This window comes from Aulonocara sp. 'chitande type north' Nkhata Bay, linkage group LG6, assembly GCF_057382095.1.
Source record: "Aulonocara sp. 'chitande type north' Nkhata Bay isolate Kocher_YH1m ecotype deep benthic linkage group LG6, A_spYH_male_GT1.1, whole genome shotgun sequence".
NCBI classification, from domain to species: domain Eukaryota; kingdom Metazoa; phylum Chordata; class Actinopteri; order Cichliformes; family Cichlidae; genus Aulonocara; species Aulonocara sp. 'chitande type north' Nkhata Bay.
Genome location: NC_141349.1, coordinates 20,417,199 through 20,438,066, shown reverse-complemented (window position 1 = coordinate 20,438,066; position 20,868 = coordinate 20,417,199). Strand labels below are relative to the sequence as shown.

The window sequence follows — 20,868 nt, the reverse complement described above, 5'->3', positions numbered from 1 at the left end:
AAAATTAGGCATTCACATTCAATCCAGAAAAGTTTGGTCTAAATATAATGGGAAGAAGCACCTGTGTCTTTTGAAATGTTTACTGAAACTTTTTTTAATGGCCTATTTAAAAAAAACCCAAAAAAAACCAAAACATTTATACAAGGTTTGTGTTTTTTTTTTTCTTTTTGTTTGCTTTGGTTTGTCTCATTATCTCAATAGGACAACAATAATGTTAACATAACACCTGTGTTTTTTCTTTAAACTATGTCTATAGACATTTGAATGCCGCTTTAATATAATGATACATGAAATGCAGTAAGGTCTCATACTAAGCCTGAAGCACAGAAATAACATTTAGAGACATGACCGAGCCTTCCCCCCCGTTTTTTTTAATATACTGAATGAACCCCACACGTTGCATCTCCCTTATCTTGCTGAGATCATTTTTTAACATCTGCTCCTGGGTTTTTATTAATGTTGGCTAATTTAAACGCTTTTAGATGTGTAATTAAAGTGCTAGTGAGACGCTCACACGTGCATAAATTTATACACCCACCGTTTTTGTCAGGTCACCTTTGGCTTTGGTGAGGCATTTCTTTTGATCATCATCATCATTAATGGCAGTCATCGGCTGAAAAGGGTGAAAACATAATGCCACGAAGAAATATGAAATCAGCTTTCAGCTAGAAGTTGAATAGACACTCAAAAAGGCATGAGGATGAGTTTAGTATGTTGTCCAGCTTGTCTCAGTATTGTAATTTTTATTTCTGTATTTTTAAGCACTTTGCAGACCTTGGATTTTTAATTTCTTAGATTTTGTAGTTCTCTGTAAAATAACACAAGGATTAAGGAATGCCAAATGTTAACTATGTTGCACCACATAAGAAGTGTTTTGCAATATATTGTCAATATTTAAGTCAATTAAATATTGACAATATATTGAATTTCCCAAATGAAAGATGGTAAACTGAACTAAAGGTAACTGAATTGTGGTGATGTGAAAAATGGCTGACAGCAGGGTAAAGCAAATCAAAAAGCAGGTTTATAAAGTGGTGCAAACATCTCCATGTCAGGCTGTAGATGGCATGACGTCCTGATCTTCTAGCTTTACATTGCATTTTAAAATGAACGCAATAAAGAAATGTGTAAGTGAGTATCAAAACTACTGTATAATGATAGCATTGCTATTGTGGGGAAGGTATCACGGTAGTACCAAATTGCTACGATATTGCTAACCCTAATAAGCATGAAATTAAGTTCAATTAAAATAAGGAGAGAGGAAATAAGTTCATATATGAATTTAGCTTTGAATGTTCATCATTGTACTTTGTGAAAATGTGATTGAAGGCACAGGCCTTGTTTTCATTCATGCTACAGTCACAATGAGGAAAACGGTGACTGGAGACCATATTGCAACCAAAGTTATTGCAACTATGTGCAATGAACTTGCAATCTTGTTGCCTTCGAAATGGTTGCTTCGAGGCAGACACTAGGTCTATCACCACTTGCAGTCAGTTGGAGTCTTCAAAGCGATTTTGGTGCAAGAGACAATGAGACAGAATCAGCCTGCTAAACGGAGTCAAGTGGGCAATTATATGCAATCTGTGACAAAATAGTGATTAATTGGGATTAAATCTGTGAATATATGTCTACTTTATTACTTTACTTTAACTACTTAGAACAGTCTCAGCTTATGGGCAACCAGTTGGTCACCGCAACAACTTTCAATCAGTCAAAGACAGCAAAAACAATTCACTGCTTTCACCGAGCAACCACCGATTTTTTCCTAGGCGCAAGGAGTCTCTGTCCTATTTTTGCTCTAGTGTGACTGAGCCATTAAGACGAATGCCCTTCCTTTAACTAAACTCGCAGGACCTACTTTAAAGTATATTAATCTTTATTGTAAACACGTGGCTGTATTCACACGTTTCTTTTTTCATTTGAATTCCATTAATGCTTAAAATGCATTTTTTTGTCAGTGACTAATGTTATGTGTGCTGATTGTATTATCACTAAATAGTATTACCTACATGAGTTTGAGTTTTGGGTGTGTATTAGTAGTAAATATTGTTGTCAACATGTGTGTGTGTGCGTGTGAGTGGGTGGGTGAGTGTTTGGAGCTGGCCCACGTCCAGGGCCAGAGACATACTAATGACATAGATGCCAGTGGTGTGTTTTACAAGCTCAACTGCTCTCATTAGATGAGAAACTCTGTGTAGCACAGCTCGCCTCATTAATGAAGCACAGCCATGTGCCGCTGCAGAGACATACACTCACTCGTTCTAGCACATACACCCGGGTCAAACAGACTGTGTGGGAGGACTCAGGGCTGGGTACACACTCCGAAAACATACACGCACCTACTTCCTACTCACTGTGTGCCGTCCTTCTATTAAGTCCCCCTCCACTGCGCTGCCAGTTAAAACACACACTCATCCATCTATGCACAAAGACACATGCTCTTTGAAGACTCACCATCTTGAATACAAAGTGCACCAGGCCTGAGAGTGCACTGCTTAAAGTCCTCACTTCTCAGGCCTATCCAATCACTTTCACATATGCTGTCGTTCCATTCATTCTATTCGAATGCGATTGTGTGAGCATGCGTTTGTGTATCCATGCAGTGAGTGGCTTTGGGTGTGTGCGTGTGGGTGGGGAGCCCCTCCTGATTATAGCTACTCCATAATTAACAGTGATCAGATTTGTTTTGTGGCATAAATGGTGCATGTGTAGAACATTAGGCCTGGCAAGTCTCATTTCACATTCAGCTCAAGGGCTCGGCAGCAGACGGGTCACGAGCTTCAGGGAGCACAATCACAAGCCTCGCTCCATATGGTCCTGCCTGCCGCATCCTCACATGTGAGGGCCGCCAGTGCCAGACAAGTTCCCCCAAGAACCTAATCGTGTTCAGTAATTACCAAGACCGGCTTTTCTCTCTCTTTTTTTCCTCCTCCCCTCCCTCCCTCAGCCTCCTCCCAATCTCTTGCTCTTTTTATTTATTTTTTTCACCACACCTGCATGCTCTCTTCTCCTCTGTCAATCTCATGCTCCCGTGCCGTCTCTTGGTTTACTCTAAGCTACGTGTAATCTGTTTGTCTTTTTTTTTCCGTTTATATATATATTGTTGCTCTTTTAACGGCTTCCCGGCTTTCCTGTTTTCCGCTGGATGAAAATCAGGAGGGCGATGAGAGAGAATTCGCGAGGAAGAAAAGTCAGACGCTCCCGCATCAGTTAATTTCTAAATTGCTTTATGTGGCTGATGCCGAAAAACGCACTCCATCCTCCTGCCTGCCTGGAAATTATAAATAATTGTAACAGATGCGCCAATATGGCCGGCCTCCAATAAACGAGGCCCCAGATAATTTGACCAACCCCCTTTGACAGGCCAATTTAATAAAACATGAACAAAATCTTCCTCACTAATAATTTATCATCCCCTCTCCTCCCCTTTGGTTAAAGTTGATTACCCTGGCAGTTAACAAGGTCACGCCCAGATGCCAGGTTTCTGATAATGCAATCAGGACTTGTTGGAAAAAAGGTGATGACATCCTGTGTGGTTTTCTTCACAACTTGGCCTCCCAGTACAACATGGTGGTGAAGGCCTTTGTTTGTCAAAGAGCTTCAATTTGATGTGTTGAGTCAAAGTGTTGTTGATAGCAGCAGGTGAAGCTTTTCTTTTCTCTTTAGTTTCACACTTTTTCTTATTAGCGATTTAAGAAAAGGCGTGAATATGTGCAGGTGATACAGTCAAGAGGTATGTGGATGAGTTTTTGAACTATAAAAGGGCTTGTCTGACTTGATAAAAACTGCCTATACAGCACGTGGCCTTTTGGCAGTGGATTAAAAGTCATGCTGTCCTTAAAGCTATAATATCTTTGCACAAAAACGCACACTCAGCATAACAACACAACAGTAGCTTAAGCGTAGAGATTACAGTTTGAGTGACATGGGCAGTTTGAAGGTGACAGTTGTTGCCCTGTACATACAGAAACCCCCTCTGGTTAGTCTTGATTGTGTTAGTATTTTGTCCCAAAGTGTCTCATTATACACTTTTTTCCGAAATAGTGGAGCTGCTGGTTAATTATCTCTTGACTAGATGAGATATCTGGGTGTTGACTGCAGTGAGCTAAAGTTGCCATTCTTTTTAACTACATGGTGGACAAACTGTTATCACATTTGTAACGCAATGCAGTACATGACTGCTGCAAGTACACAAAGAAGATTAAAGATTTAAAACATTATTTTAAAAAAGTATTTTTTACAGTGGAAAGAATTAAAGGCAGACTGTATTCTGCTTTGGTTAAGCTTAAGCAAACTTTAAACTGAATTAAGCAATAAAAAAATACATTAGCCTGATATTGGTTCATTAATAGCTTGCTGTTAATTTAAAGAGAACATATCCATTTTATTAGGTACACCTTGCTAGTATGTGTTAGATCCTCTTTATCCTTCAGAACTGCCTTAATTCTTTATGGCATTAATTGTATAAGGTGCTGATATTTTGATATTTGTCTGAAACTTTGGTCCATATTGACATGGGAGCATCACACAGTTGCTGCACATCTTTGATGTGAATCTCCCGTTCCACCACATCCCACTACTAGCCTGAAACATTGATACAAGGCAGGATGGATCGATGCTTTGATGTTACTTATGCGGAGGTCTGGCCCTACCATCCCAGTGTCACAGTAGAAATCAAGACCCATCAGACCAGACAATGTTTTTCCAATCTTCTATTGACAGTTTTGCGGAGCCCGTGCGAGTGGTAATCTGAGTTTTCTGTTCTCAGCTGACACAAGTTGGACCCAGTGTGGTATCCCATTTCCTTCAAGGTTTGTCATGTTGTACATTCAGAGCTGCTCTTCTGTATACCTTGGTTGTAATCCAATCGATAAGGTGGTTAATTAATTTGCCTTCTTATAAACTTGAAGTAGTCTTTCTGTTCTTCTCTAGTGTTTTTGCCCAGATAACTCCTGCGTAGTGGATATGTTCTCATTTTTGGATGGTTTTCTCTAAGCCCTAGAGATGGTTGAGCAGCCAATCCCCATAGATCATCAGATTCTGAAATACTCAAACTAGCATGTCTGCCACCTTGTGACATTCAAAGTCACTTATATCACCTTTCTTCTTCATTCTGATGTTCGGTTAGAACTTCAGCATGTTGTCTTGAGTACGTCTACATGCCTGATTGAATTGAGCTGCTACCATGTAATGGGCTGATTAGATATTTGCATTGACAAGCAAATATGGTTAAGTGGGTGTGTTTGTTACAGCTGAAATACTCAACTTTGAGGAATAACATGGATAATATTTTTAAATTTCCGGACATAAGCATGACAAAATAACAGCTGTCACCAAACCAAGGCTCTGTTTTCCATCAGCCTATCTTAGTCGTCTCTTTTCAGCCTTTCAAGCACCAACATATGCGCCATCTCTTTTCTCACAGGCGTTGGCGTCAGAGCAGGTTGATGCGGTAGCCCAGAAGTCTAGCCCTGACCAGGCCTCTACTCGAGGTTCATGTCCCAGGCCAGAGGATAGTACTTTCCATCAGAGATCTGCCAGTTCCATTAGAAGACAACAGGTAGGTCAGAACATGCTTCTGGTAATTATGTCAAAGCCAACACGTGGATGAGCAGCTAACATACCCTCACTTATCCATTACTGTTTTGTTCAGATTAGATCAAAGCCACAGAGAAGGGATATAAAGGAAACTGTCTTTCTAGAATCATATGATTTATCAGACCCAGCCCCTGCCAACCTTTGTCCTGAACTTCCCAACACACACACACAGATGCCCCTCCTACTGTGACCAAGCCGGCGTGTGCTGCTGGTTTCACGCATGCCTTGGGCTCAGGCACTGGCTAATTTACCGCTTCAGCAGTACATTATGAACAAGAAAGAAGCTTTTGATCTTCTCAGTATCCAACTCATAAGTTTGGCAGGACATGTTTCTAGATGGCCTCACTCACTCTAAAGCTGGCCTGAAGACACGTTGTTTGATTTAAGCCGCTGTCCTCATTGTATCTTAAATCGAAGCGCTTCTGTTCTGGCAGTCTATTTGTGTAATGTAATTATACCGTGCAAAATAAATAAATAGTATTGACATTTGATGAGCTTCCTTTATGCTTGCCTTAGGGCACACAACTCACAAACACATAATTGGTGTACTATCCACCTATAATTCATTATCAAAAACATGCGCCAATGTTGATCCTGCTGCTGATATCCAAAATCAGTGTGTAAATACTTTTTTTTTGATATTCTATTATACTGACTAATAACGTGAATCATAATGAGATCTACTGAATGGAAATCGGGGCATTTGTCATCAGTTTCAGTAAACGTCAGCTTGGCTTTTCATTTATTATAAATGCAATCCTGCCTGTCACTGCCTCTGACCACACATTTACTGTGTGTTATACATACGTTTACAAATGAGATTTTAATGCAGGCACATGATCATATTAGAGCTGCCGCGCCAACATTTACAGAAACAGATGTCAGATGAAAGATGGAGAGCTTTGAATTGAACTAACTCCTTTAAATGAAATAAAGTTATTATTTAACTGAATGAAATTTAAGATTGATGCGTTTTATTTTCTGAGTGGCGACTACAAAGTGGCATCTTTAAAGTGGCATTCTTTCACATAGCACAGTGGCACGTTCACGTCTCTCAGCTAGTAGCTATAAGAACTCCGATTACTTTAAAACATGTAAACTTCATAAAACATGTCCAGCCTTTCTGTAAATCTTGAATAATTTCTAGAAGCACGATGATGGTCCAAAAAAACTATAAACTTTTTATGCCTCATTACGATTCATACCACTCCATTTAAACTGGAATAACAAACTGGAAGGTCAGCAGCTGATGAGACGAGTCTTCTGTTCAGCATACTGTTTCCCCCTTGGAATCAGATTTCTGCTATTTTACTCAATGCCCACAGTGAAGTGGGATTATTGGCTGCGTCTATAAACAGTGCAGAGTGGTGCATGTCCGACTGTGTTGGGTGCATGCAGTAAGTGTTATAATGATGTTAGCCATTAAAAAACAAACAAACAAAAAAACTATGTCTCAAGGAACTTGAGAGACTTGGTGTGTGTGTGTGTGTGTGTGTGTGTGTGTGTGTGTGTGTGTCACATGATTTGAGTGAAGAAAGTTTACTTTGATGTGGAAAATTAGATTTGAAAGACCTCATGAAAAATTGTATTTTCAAGTTCCAGACTGTTTAGAGTTTTTATTAGAAACAACACTGTGAATTGCTAACATTATACAGAGTGGACCATTTTTCAGCATGATTTACTTCAAGTTTGAGCTCAAACTTGAGCATTTGTTTTTAAAGTTTGCTTAGTAACAGTGCTCATTTGTATGTATAGTCATCAGGGAACGTGAACACATTTAATTACTCTCCAGATGCACTCATAACAGGCTAGTGCAATCATAAAGAAACCCATTGATGACAGTGACTCAGTGTCTCTGTCAGATAGAAAGTGGAGGAGAGGTGAAGGGAGGCGGGCACTCAGTGAAATGATTCTTTCCTCTGCTGATTCCTCAGTAAATCCGGTTTTTAAGTTACAGACCTTTTCCCTCATTTCCTTCTTACTATGTGCCCTCTGTCCCTCCTTCTGCATTGCACTCTCATGTTTACAAAGCCATTACAGGGTGTTATACACAGGTCAGGCCATGACCACCAGACAGCTGCCGAGCTGAGGTAAATGTCGAGGACAGCCTTCTGTGTCTCGTGTTCTCTGCTTTTTATCCTTCAGGCCTGTCTTGTGGAACATTAACATCAATGCCGCAACACAGAGCTTCCCACACAAATAAAGGGCATTCATGCGTCTTCGGGTCCAGCAGCAGTCAGGCGTCCAACTGGACCAGAGAGAACATCTGCACCAAAATGTCAGTCATTAGTCAGTGTCACCATTTTATTAATTTACCGTGGACTTTAGACAAGCACGCAGTTTGTCTCACGTGGTTCTCACCTTCATTAATAATTACTGTGATCAGGTTAAGTAGTAAATATCATTCACAATTTATATTTCTACCTGAAACCCAGTTTAGAGTTTGTCTGCAGTATGTCATGCACTTTATAATTGCTCATCTTTACTTTTAGGTTTAGGACTTCGAGTTGGTTTGGATTCCCCTTTTGGAATCTGTGTTTCCCCCTTGTACAGACAAACTAAGCCAGTTGGCCTGCCACTCATCAGGAATATGCAGATCAATCTGCTAATTAGTTGCATAGAGTCATTAAGGCTGAGTTAGAACACATGGTTGGCACCCATGCAGGCATGTTAGCAAAACCTGGCCGCCAGGTCACTGGAGTCAACTGTAGCCTCAGAGCACATTTCCCAGCACACGTACATCGTGTATATATTAATGTCACAAGCAGATGTTCTGTTTTAAATACACATTCTGTGATGTTAAAACTAAAGGAAATGTGTTATACAGTAACTAATTAAGTGACAAATGCGTTTTTTAAGTTACAATAAAAAAAGTCTTAATGTCTAATCCCTTTCTTTTAAACATGTCAATTAGCATTTTGCAGCAGTTGCTATTCACTGAACAATATCTGCTGTCTGTTAGTGTCCTTCTAAATAGGTGAAGTTCGCCCTCATGTGAATGATTTGAGTTGCAGACCCATACACAAGGGATTCATGAGGAGCAATGCAAAGAAAGCAGAGTCCATTGTTTTCATGTATTCCATGTTGCCATGTAACAACATTAGTATTAGTATTTAGTATTTAGTATTTATTTATTTATTGTCATTGTCAAGAACAATGAAATTGCGTTTGGGGCTTCCATACAACCCAAAAAAAAGAAGAAAATAATAAATACCCCTTAAAACCCAAGTGTACATATTTAACCCAGTGTGACTCCAATGCAATAAGACAATCCTTAGCAATAATGTTCGTAGAAATTCAGACAAAGACCTGAGAAACATGACAAAATACAACAATGCAACCCATTCAATATTATTGTACTGTGAGATATGATATCAGATATGATAGTTATCTATTTAAGAAAGAGGGGGGGGGGGGGGGCAGGAGGGGGAAGAGAATAAAGATATGATGCACCAATGCAGACCAGTTCATTGCTATTAAGAAGTTGGATATGGTTATTGTCCGTGAGAGGGGGGCAGAGAGTTCAGGAGCCTCACAGCCTGTGGATACAGGCTGTTGGCCAGTCTGGATGTTCTGGCCTGTATAGACCTGTACCTTCTCCCTGAGGGCAGCAGATGGAAAAGGTGGCGCGCAGGGTGATGTTGGTCCCGCAGGATACTGTGCACCCTCCTCAGACAGCGAGTGGGGAAGATATTACTGATGTGTTATGAATTATCATGCAAAAATATTTTTTTCACTCACTTTTGAGAGTGGAGAGTTTTCAGGCAATGTTATTTTAAAGTTTGCCAAGCTGCTTTGTGAGCACATGTACAAGTTGCGCTATTTGTTGTGCTGACAGAGTAAGGTGTGATTTGGCTTCTGCAGGGAATCTTTGACATATCCTACGTAAATGACTGACGTTGTTGCCTGCATTTATGTTTGAAACAAATAAAATGTCAGGACTTTTTAAAAACAGCCGTCAGAATGTACCATGTCCCTCCTGGAATTTGCTGACATTTTTGAGTCCTTATATTGATGCTATGTTTATTATTCCTCAGACTGAGACGATTGTTGATCTCTTGCTGATATATTCAAAAACTGCTGCGATAAAGTAGTCAGGAATGCACAGGAGGAATCAATGGTACGGAACAGGCCAATCACAGTAGCTGCGCGCTGCGTCAAGATGACTTGTAGTTACAATTCTAAGGAGGTTACACCAGGAGGGTGTGGGTTTCAGCGGGAGTTTGCAGTTTCCCACTGAAGCATAAATCCCCACCGGTCAAGCACCAAGATGTGTTTGGTTCCCCCAGTGCTTGATTAGTGTATGATTTTGCTTAGGACACTAGGGCATGAGATATTTTCTTGTTTCAGCCGTAACAACAGGTGTTGCAATATCAGAAAAGGCTGAAATCTTAATGACTTTAATAGGCAAGAGAGCTTGTCAACAGCAATCAAAATACATATTTTTTGGATGGTGGGGGGTTAGGCTTAACTGATCTGCTATCCTCTCATTAACCTCACCACTTTAGCACCACCTCCTCCTCCTGTACTGCTCATCTTTCTCTACCCAAGGACTGTTGTGCATTTAGTCGCATTGCATATTTTAGCCTGCCATCTGGTCAGCCCTGCCCGGCGCTACAGGAGGGCCTCCTATCCTTTCATATTCATATTCCACTAGCATATTGTTCCCACCGCTTTTCTACAGCGCAGCCCCAGCAATTCTCCATTTCTTTATTTATTTCTACAGAAGAGGCTGGCAAGCAAACTGCACCCCCCCTCCTAATCGGCGGCTCTTCCAGTTGTCCTATCAAGTGTAACCTGGAGGCCCCTAGCAGAGCAATTAGAGCGGCCTCCCTGACCACCTCTTGTAATGAAGCCCAGCACATTCTGGAATCTATAGCCCCTTTAGTCTCCCCTAATGGGACATCATTATTGTCAAAGAAACAATGTAAATGGAAATGAACATACTCATTAGCCAGTCGCAGGGAGAAACCTTTGCTGCTCTCAGCTTGCAACTCCTGCTTCCAAACACACACACACACACACACACACACAAGAGTGAACCTCCTCCCTTCAGCTTCTGTGGACTGCTGCTCGAGCTTGCTTTATTCCTCTGGCAGCGTGTTTGTTTTTGTCTGCATATGTGTGTACCAAGAAAGACAATGCTCATGTTTTACTCAAGGTGAGAGGGGAGTGGAGTGAACATAGATAATTCCATTATTGGCATTCACTCAGTGTTTCTACAGATGTTAATTGCTGCATGTGTTTGTGCCTGTCTGTGTAAGTGAAGTCTGTTCAAGCTCCCACCCCAGTGCTTCTTTGCTTACCCTTCCCAGGGTGCACCAGTGCAGCGGTCCAGGTCCCTGTCTCCAGCTGGCAGCGTCGGGTTCGGAAGTGAGAGGAGAAAAGAGGCAGAAGAGAGGATTCGAGACCTCGAGGAGCTGCTGCAATTGAAGGTAATTACTTGCCAATGTATACAAATAAATATAATGTCTTAATCGTTTCCACCCCTCTTAGAACAGTTTATTTATCCCCAAGTTTAGAGTACAGTTCTCACTCTGATTCCTTATGGTCGAACTTTATTTTATTAGTCTTTTTTTGCATCTTTTGTCTGTGTATCCCTGCATGACAGTGTTTCTCAAAGTGACATTGAACTACCCGAAGGAGTGGTTTGCTTCAAAAAGCACATTTGTTGTTGCTATATTTTGGTGACATCTGTTAGTATCAGTTTGAAGGAGCTGCTTGTTGCTGTGGCCACTAGCTTAGATATGATTGCTGCTATCAGCTACTGGTTTATATAGAGGTCTGCAAGAGAGTAACAGTGGTTCAATTGCAGTACTGCTGCCACTGCCTCCTCCGTGACCTTCTCTTACGGTGTCTTTCACACATACATACGTACATGGGCGCACACACAAGCAGAGTGTGCGTAGGCAGTGAAGCAGCAGGAGAGAAGCCGCTCTGGTGAAAGCGGATGCAGCCATTTTTCTTTCTTTTTTTTTTTATCCTTAAACGAATCAGCTTTATTGGTCTTTTAACCTTCACGTGCTCTGTGATGTTCTTCTCAGACTATTCTTCGTCCTCGTGTTGTTTTCAGTGTCTCCAACTGGCTGCAAGCAAAAGAAAAAAAGTTAATTTTCACCCCCGTGTTGCACTTTCCCCTAAAGCTCACTGCCTTTAAAAAACAAATCTCTCTATCTTCGCAGCTGACCAACGAGTGAGTGATTATCCAAAGGTCATCTCCCTTTGAACACAATCCCAGGAACGCATTAGGCACCATTTCCTTGTCAGATCTGAAGTGTCTGAATTACATCACTGGCAGACACCTCGACAGTAATGCTCAACATAGATTCAGACAACACGCATGACTGTCTTAGTTAATGGTGCCATTTACTTGTCTGCTGTTTGAGGGGCATTTAGCAAAGGTATGCACAGAAAAACGTGACTACATTAATGAGGGCATTTGTTCAAGGCATGATTTAGTGGTTTTTGTCCTTTGCTTGTTTCTGGAAATAAGCAAAATGCTCTCTATCAGTTGCACTTGAGACCTTACCTTCAGCCTCTTACTGTGCAGTACTTTGCTTGGTTCAGTTCGCTGCTGTGCAGTTTTCCAGTCCTTTCCAACAGAATGCTTTTCAAATTGGGTACGGCAGCCATACCATTGACATGTTGACCTTAGCTGCGAACAAACAAACAATTCTCTTAATAACGCCCTCCTTTTTTTCTACTTCACACTTTGAAGTAAAAAGTAGCTGTTGCTGTGTAATTATTTTTCAGCTTGAGAACGTCCACACATGTGTTCACTGACTGAGTGGGGGTGTATTGATCGGTGGGCAAGGGTCTGTGGCCTGATGACCAGAGCTGGTCTGCCCAGGGGGAAGCTCTATAAGGAGCCTGGGAAGCCATGATGTGGCTAATGCCCTGCCACTTGCACCATCCCACCCCCCCGCCGCCCCTCCATCAGTCAGCCACAACTCCTCTGTGTCCCCCCTCAGCCTCTAGTTCCACCAGTTAACACTGCTCTGGTCTGGCCCCTTTCATTAAAGCCCTGTTTTTGAGAGGTCGGGGGCTGCTCGAAAGGGCTGACGATGTCTTGCAGATGTCCTCAGTGAATAATCCACACTAGGGAAAATCCATACTTGTCACATCGGCAGTGTGGATGTGCAGTGCGCGTGTGTGCACACACATTGTGTGTCCAGCGCATATTTGTGTGCGCTCTCTCTCTGTTCTCTTTGTCCTTGTTAATAATAACAGGGCCGAGGGCTCGCATTTCCCTCTCTGCAGGGTAGCCGTGTCATATCAGCAGTAAACAAGCTCCTTCCCTTCAGAAAGCACTCGACAACTCTCCCTAGCCTTGGCCACTCAAGCAGAAACCTGTCCTGCACCCTTCCTTTCACTTTTCCTTTTCCTCCCCTCTCTCTCTCTCTCTCTCTCTCTCTCTCTCTCTCTCTCTCTCTCTCTCTCTCTCTCTCTCGTACTAATTTCTCAGTTCTCTTTCTCTTTTCTCTACTTCTCTCTGTCTCTTTTTCCTTACCCTCTTTCCACCTCTGTTTGTCCTGCCTGTTGAAAGAATTTTTTCCATTGCTCTCCCTGTTAAGGTCAATGTGATGAGGGAGGAGGGATGCCCCTGACAAGAAAAATCTATATGTTGTCTTCTCTTAACTCCTTCTTTAAAGCAGGAGCCCAATCTCATTCTGTTTTAATAGCTGTCAACAGCAACAAACCCACCACTACAACCCCATATCACAACACACGGTTGTCATCAGTTGGTAACTCCAGTGAGTTTGTTTCTTTGCTGGTTAACGTGAGCGTGTGTGAGTGTGCAGGCCTGTTTAGTGTACAGTGGCACCAGCGACTTGTCATGTAAACGCCTCATTTTAATGATGCCTCAGTTGACCAGAAGGAGTGGAAGCATTTGTTTGGGAGAAACAAGGAAAGTGGAATGAATCTTGACCGGCTGCTTTCTGTTAGGCTGAGATGTTTCAGCTGCAAAGCAGCTTAAATATGTTGGTTTCTTATATTTCATGCCCAGTATGGGCTGTATCAGTGCAATTGCGGCAAATTCCCTTCTTCTGTTAACTTTGATTTGAGTTACCCAACTCAGGACGGAATGTTGCCATTGTGCTTTACAGATGGAGGAAAATGAAGAGCTGAGGAGAGCTCACGATAAACGTCGTGAACGCCTGCGTTTGATTCAGACCAACTACAAGGCAGTCAGAGATCAGCTGAAAGAGATGGAGAAATCAAATGGCATGTGAGTACACACTTTACTGTCTAACATTTCATAATAAACTCTTATCTCACAGGAAATTATGACTGCAAATGAATGGTGAAAGATCAAAATATACAGAACCCACATCTTCATAAAATAAAACCTGTGCATACACAAAGCAACTGGGATAACCTCCAGTTTCACTACGCAGCAGTGAGTGAGAGACACTTCAAAGCATATAACTCGCCTTGCCTTATGTTAAAAGCCCTGTGAAACACTACAACCCCCTGAAACCACTCACAAATAGTCTTAGGGCCCCATTGCGCTCCACATGTTGTCTGACAAGACCTGAGTTCTGGATTTGGGAGAGTGGGAGAAATTCCGCTTTTTTCATCTTTGAAAAGCTCAGAGGTTTTAAGCCCAGTCAAATTGGCCCGTTTTGTGCCAAGTGTATGTGCTCTTCGTCTCTTCTCCCTCAGCGTTCATTAAGATGTGAGAGCCAGAGGCTGGAGGTGTCTGGTCCTGGGGGTGCAAGGTGTTTGAGAAGGCCTGTGGAGGAAGGCTGCAAGAGGGAGGAGGGATGAGAGCCATTTCCTGTTTTGAGCTGCTATCTTCAGCAAAAACCACGGGATTTTTTACACAAAGTGGAAAATGTGCTGGAAAATGTCATTAACATACGGGTTTTTTCTTTGTGTTGTCTCCACTAGTCGTTTCCTACTTTGCTGTCTATTTCTTTTCTCCACCAGCGTCATTAAGACCGCTCAGAGAGTAGCTAAAGGTGCGTATATGTGGTGGCCGTGCGGGAGCGAGGTGTTGACCCCGTCAGCTGTTTTCTCTCTGGGTTAATTAAAGAAAACAGCAGTGCAATGTGAGCCCGTGTGAAAGTGGAGTGAGTGCGAGAGCGTGTTCAGCCCTAGGCTCGACTCGGCTCATGTTAGCTCAGCGCGGCTCAGCAGCATGTGTCTGAGACAGTGGGAACAAAGACGGCCATGTAGAGAGAGCCTCGGCAACGTTTCGCTGTTACGAATGAAACGCTCTGAATGGTAACATTGATTTTTGTTAAAAGAAAGCATGCATGTTCCTTTAATAATACAAACAGGGATTTAGTTCAGTATAGAAAGCCTAATGTTAGATTTCAGTCTATCAGTGTCAGTGTATCTGTGTTTCATGAGTGATTTGACATGAAATTGATGCAATAGGCAGCTTTGCCCTTTTCAGTCTTCCTTGGCACCAACCAGTCACTCAATGTTATGATCTTGGCATTCATTTGGCATTAGGCCACATCCTTAAATAGCTGTTAAGCCCACTGGGGTAATGCCCGCCTGAATGAGAGACAATAGAAAATGACTTAAATACTCCCATTAGTGCTAGGAAATCAGGGGCCTAACAAGTCAGCGGGGATAGGCGTTGACTCTCATTGCATTTCGAGCTTGTTAGGGATGTCCCAACAGCTTCCATGCTGCGTTGTTGTAGATGCAGGGGGGTCCGTTTGATCCCCTTTGTGTTCCTGACCAAACGATAAATGGGTAAGTGCGTCTCTCTTCACCTGCCTGTACGAATGCATTTACTTATTTGCCGTGTCTGTCAGGTTTAGAAATGTTTAGACAGTGTCACAATTTTTTTATTATATTTCGTTTTTCAAAATGACCCTCTGGTAAAGGTACTTTCAAAAGTGCTGTGTTGAGTAGTGATCCAGCGTGTTTCAGATATTCTTTAGCAAAGTCTATTCCTATTCTAGCATTTTATCCTTGGGGCTGATGAGTGTTTTGCACCTTGTGGTGAACCCTTTGTATTTGCTCTTGTGAAGTTTTCTCTTAATGTTAAATTTTTCAAGAATATGCTCACCTGCTTTAGAGTGTTTCTCATGTGGCTGAATGCTGTGAAGGGTTTTCTTTAGTATAGAAAGGAATCCTGTACTCGTAGTTTTTTTTTAAAGATATACCAAAGTGTCGATGTAGCAACAACTAATGTTTTTGCTATCTCTCCAATGTATATCTAATAAACTTCCAGCCTAATGGCATATTTCATTTACTTCAAGGGCGTCGTCCACATGTTTTATGTCCACCAAAAACGGCATCCTAATACAAATGCCACACATTAAATCAGCTCTAGACTATTTAGCTGCTTTACTGATGAAGCAAGAATAAAGGAATGTCCCATAGCTATCTATGACAAAACTACATAGGCAAGAAAAATTTGTAAACTCACTGGAATTACCAGAATTTTTCAATTTTTCCCTGAAAATGTGGTATGATCTTTATCAAAATTCCAGTTATGTTCAAAAGTTTTTCTTTTGTCAGTCTCCAGCATTGCCCAGCAAATTATTGATTAGATGATTGGTTTGTGTGCAATCAGCTGCCAAAAGATGTCAGCAATGTGTCTGTTAGCCAGTCCCGCCCAGAATAGAACTGCCAACCAATCGCAAATCAGAAGAACAGTCCATCGGCTGATCGGTATGCAGGCAATGTGCAGTTGGCCAGTCCCAGTGAAATCACCCTGCCATTCACCATTACTGCACCACCATATTTTCCCAAAATGGTGTGAAGAAGAGAGAGAGAAAAACCCAACTTCTTATTTATATTAGAGAAGGGAAAACATTTTTTAATCAGACTGGGGATGATGGGGGTGAGCAAATAAAATTAAAGGTTATTAAAGCATCCGTACTCTGATCAAAGTTGCGCCCATAAACAGATTCCCCCTGATTCAGAGCAATTAGCCGCAGCAGCGTGGAAAAGTTCTCTCTGTTTCCTCCTGCTTAATAATGGAAACAAGGATACCATAAGGGAGGATGCACTGAGGCCTGAAGAAGATGGCTCTCTCATGGCTCCATGTTCAACAGCTTTTAGGCCCACTGTAAACAAATTAAAATGTATAAAGCTTTACCATGACTTAATAAAGCTTCTTGCACATTTCTTAAGTAATGCAGATGATACACTGCAAACCGGAAATTGCACAGGGAGAATTGAAACAGCTGTGGGTAAAAGATCTTGTACTTACTCCAGGCACTTTTAATGTAGGTTTGGCTTCATTCATTGTGTGCTTTCAGAGAAATGTCAGTCTCTGTGCCTATAGAGTACAGTAAGGTTATGTATTAAATAGCTTTAGACTCTGGGAAACTAACACACTACTCCCATAGCACGCATGTACGGCCACACAACTACACTCTAAAGAAGTTCAAGGGCTTCAAATTGCTCACGGGGGCATTAGCAGTATTAAATGAAAACATTTGCCATTCCTCAGTAGCTTCTAACTCCCAGTCACCAGGGTTTAACTAGTATTAGCATAGCACGGCGGCATCTAGATAGCCAATAATGACCATGGGAAAAGGACCCCTCCACAACAGCGACCCTCACAATCCATTTCCACACCCCTGCCACATTGATCGAGTGAAAATGAGAAGTCGGTGTGTCTGTGTGCGTGACAAAAACGGTATTCTCTTCTCATCTGCTTCTTTTGCAATCTGTGGATTTCTCACTAAAACCTGTTTTAGTTTGCAAATGAAAGGCTAATTGGAATTGAATGTGTTGGGCTCTGGCTGATTGATGAGTTGGATGTGTGCAGGGATGCAGTTGGGGGCAGTGGCGATGGTGTGTGTGTGTGTGTGTGTGTGTGTGTGTGTGTGTGTGTGTGTGTGTGTGTGTGTGTGTGTGTGTGTGTGTGTGTGTGATTTGAAATGGGAAGTTCAATGGAGGCGGCAGCTACTGAGCACAAAGTGTCATTAAGTATTCATAAGTGAGGTGTAGACATTTGAATGACCTCGTTTGCGAGTGTGTTTTTGCCATTATTTACATTTGCATGGCACACAGGGAATGCTCCACTGCCCTGCCACACGGGCAGTGCCCTGGGCTTTAACAAACATGCATACGTCGGTACATGATTTGCCACTGAAATGTCAAAGTCAAGGCTGCTCATTTGAATACTGCTAAAGATGGCTGAATAATAAAAACACAGCAACACTAAGGGGCCTTGTTACCCAGAGTGAATTGGCCAGAGGCAGCAAGTTGATGTATAGTACCAACAATTTTCCCTTGTTAGTAGGTTTACTTTCCTTATGTCCGTATGTGTGCCAAGTGAGCCTGTGTTTTTCAGTTTCGCTTGTCTATGCATCTACACTTTGGTCTTCTTTTGTTGTGTGTCTAGGCCAGGTGGAAGGATACAGCGTGCAGCGCCGTGGCAGCTGCGGCAAGAGGACAGTGATGCTGTATGGAATGAGCTGGCCTACTTGAAAAACCTCACCAGAAAACTCTCTATTGAAAAGTAAGTTGCCTGCATTAAAAATTCCCTGCCTGAAAACTTCCAATCTTTAAGTTGCAGTAGACTTGTTAGCTCACATGTGCACCTAGAGTTTAGCAACAGTACTGACACTCCCAGCTTGAAGTTACTTGAGAGATGCTTTTCATTTCATGTTACTTCTTTGTTACTTCTTCTCTTTGCTCCTTCTTTTGTCTTTAGTCTGTCTCTGGATGTAGTGTAGCCATTGTCTTGTTTGATCTAGAGAAGCCCCCTGTAACCGTACCACTAACACCGACCCTCTGCAGTGCTACACAAAGCTTGGCCTAAAGCCATGGTCTACCTCTCTCCAGTCTTCCCTAGCCTTCACCTCTGCTCACCTCTTCCCTTCTCTATCTCGTGCCTCTGTAACCTCCCCTTACCCTCTTCCTACTTGTCTTCCCAGTTGTCTCCCTCCGGCCTTCTGTGATGCTGCAGTAGGCTGAGGCCAGAATTCTAGTACTTCCCCACCACCACCCCCTTCATTGCTTTCCCCTCTGCTCACCCCCCTGCCCTGTCCTCCTAATCCCAGCTGAGCTCATTATGATATAGCCCGGCTGGCTCTCTCCAAGCCTGAGCTGTCCGAGCTAATTACAGGCTAGCAGCCCTAGTGCCGCTGATGCTGCCTGTTAAGGGATGTCCGTCCGCCTGCCTGCCTGCCTGGCCACGACTAGAACTGAGCAGACCCGAGCACAATATGATATAGAGGCGGGGCGTGTGGGAGTGAACAGACCGCAGTGAACATGCAGGTTCCTTGGAACTGACCTGCAAGGAAAACCACAAGGGATGGAGAGCTGCTGGCCTCCTTCCTAGCTGTGCAACTGCCTCATCCTTAGGGGTTGGTGTTGATCCCCCTCATGTGCCCCTGACCAGCACTCCACCTCATTTCCTCCTTTCCCGGCCCTCACATGCGACCTCACGACGGTCGCTTGTGGAAAGTAAACTTGGCTGAGATGTTTTTAACTTGCACTTTAGAAACAAAACCTCTCAATTCCAGGGCAAGCATCTTCACACACGTACAGCTCAGCAGGTTCCCTGTCACTTTTCCCATCTTTATTCTGCTCCTCCTTTCATACCTGTTGTGAGAATTAGCAGGAGTGAAAATAGTTTGGGACTGTGAACAAAGCCAGCTTAACCAAAAAGCTTTACTTTCCCGCAACTCACAATGCAAATTTCAGTTGAATGAGTCCATCCTAGTGCAAATAATCAAAGACGGTCCTGTTACCCTAAAGCAAATGCCAGGAAAGACTTGGGGCATGGAGGGAAAAATTTGCTTTTCACTGACTAGTATAATAATAAATGTGTTCATAACAGTTCTGTCAGATAAGTGTAATTGTTGTCTCATAACAGCTAAAATAAAGGCCCTTATTAAGCTTTAAATAGCTAGTGGTTGGTTTAGAGGAGAGTCTCTGTATAAACTCTATTTGTCTTTCATTTGGTTTCCTCATTGTCATGATATCATTCACAGATGCCTTCTTTCACCTTCTCCAAAAACAGCACATTTAAAGCACTGTCTTGAGGCCCAAATGACCATTTCCCACAATGAATATTGCTCTGATAACTTGTGCACAGTGGGTCCCTAAAGCACTAAGAGAGGGTTATCAAAACCAGCCCCCTGTAATCTAAGCACTTGAATAGCAGGGTGAGGAGGAAGGTGAAACAGGTCTGTTCTGTTTGTTCGCTGATTTGTCGGCTCCCTGTGGTTTAATTTAAGGATGAATTAGGCAACAAATTACTTATTATTTGACAACTTTTTACTTGAAAATCATAGCAAACACCTATTGCGTGAACTTGCAGGAAGGATGACTTTTCATGTAACATTAATAAAGGTCTCTTTGGGCAGCACACGCAGCTAATACTAATTTGTTGAGTTTTGAAATGCTTTTGAATGAGTATTATTTTAGGCTCAAGTCTGTATGAATATGAATCAGGTCTGTAAACTGGCAGCACTTTATAATAATGTCACACTATTATGCATTAGTAAGGTCTTAGTTCCTTATTAAGAAGTGCTTAATTAATCATTTATACAGCATTGCTCTTTAGTATGTCATTTATAAATTCAAATATATTTATCCATCGTTTACTGTTATCCCATATACAGCTATCACTACTGTATCGCTATTATTGCTGCTATATTAATGTTAGTAATAATCATAATCATAGACATAGAAATAGAAATAGTAGTATATTTGTATTTATAAATGGCATACTACAGAGAAGTAATGCTATATAAATGATGAATGCACTTGCTAATACCTTTGCTTCTGCACGGACAAAACATTAGTGCTGTTGGTCACTGATGTTAGGTCATAAAGGTGCATTCCAAGCTTTAAAATTTTACAATTCCTACCTCCAACTTGGAAAAAGTCTGTTTCCAAAACAATTGCCTAGAAAACAGGATAAACAGGATGCAATAATTTACAAAATATTAGAACGTATCACCAAGTCAACATATTAAATGCTGACTTACAGTATTTAATGCACGTCTCCACGCTTAAATTTCTCAAAGGTGGCGTGCCAGATTTGGTGACCCCACTTTTAATGTAGCATTAAAAGACTAACAAAAGTTGTGTATTTCCTGTTTCCTGAGAAGTGCAAATTGTTTTATGTGGGACTAAGTTTAGATCATAGGCATATGGTGGGGGAAAAAAGGAGGGAAAGCATATCCCTGGGGGAAATAAAATGTGGTGGTCCATTTTTCTAATTGTAATTTTCTAAAGGCCATTTCCTCTTTAGTGATTTGATATGCCATGTTGCATTTGGCACAGCTCAGCTTATGCAGTTCCTTACAGCTGGCAGTGTTGCCAGCA

At 42.0% G+C, this 20,868-nt stretch overlaps 1 protein-coding gene across 3 annotated transcripts in view; it reads left to right on the top strand.

Moving 5' to 3' along the window:
- cntln (centlein, centrosomal protein) overlaps window positions 1–20,868 on the top strand; it is a 92,395-nt gene that overhangs the window by 17,572 nt on the left and 53,955 nt on the right. For all 3 annotated transcript variants that reach the window (XM_086295503.1, XM_086295501.1, XM_086295502.1), the window contains 4 exons: window positions 5,429–5,563; window positions 10,917–11,036; window positions 13,710–13,831; window positions 17,930–18,046. In XM_086295503.1, coding sequence (XP_086151629.1) covers window positions 5,429–5,563; window positions 10,917–11,036; window positions 13,710–13,831; window positions 17,930–18,046 — 494 coding nt within the window. The remainder of the gene's footprint in view (window positions 1–5,428; window positions 5,564–10,916; window positions 11,037–13,709; window positions 13,832–17,929; window positions 18,047–20,868) is intronic.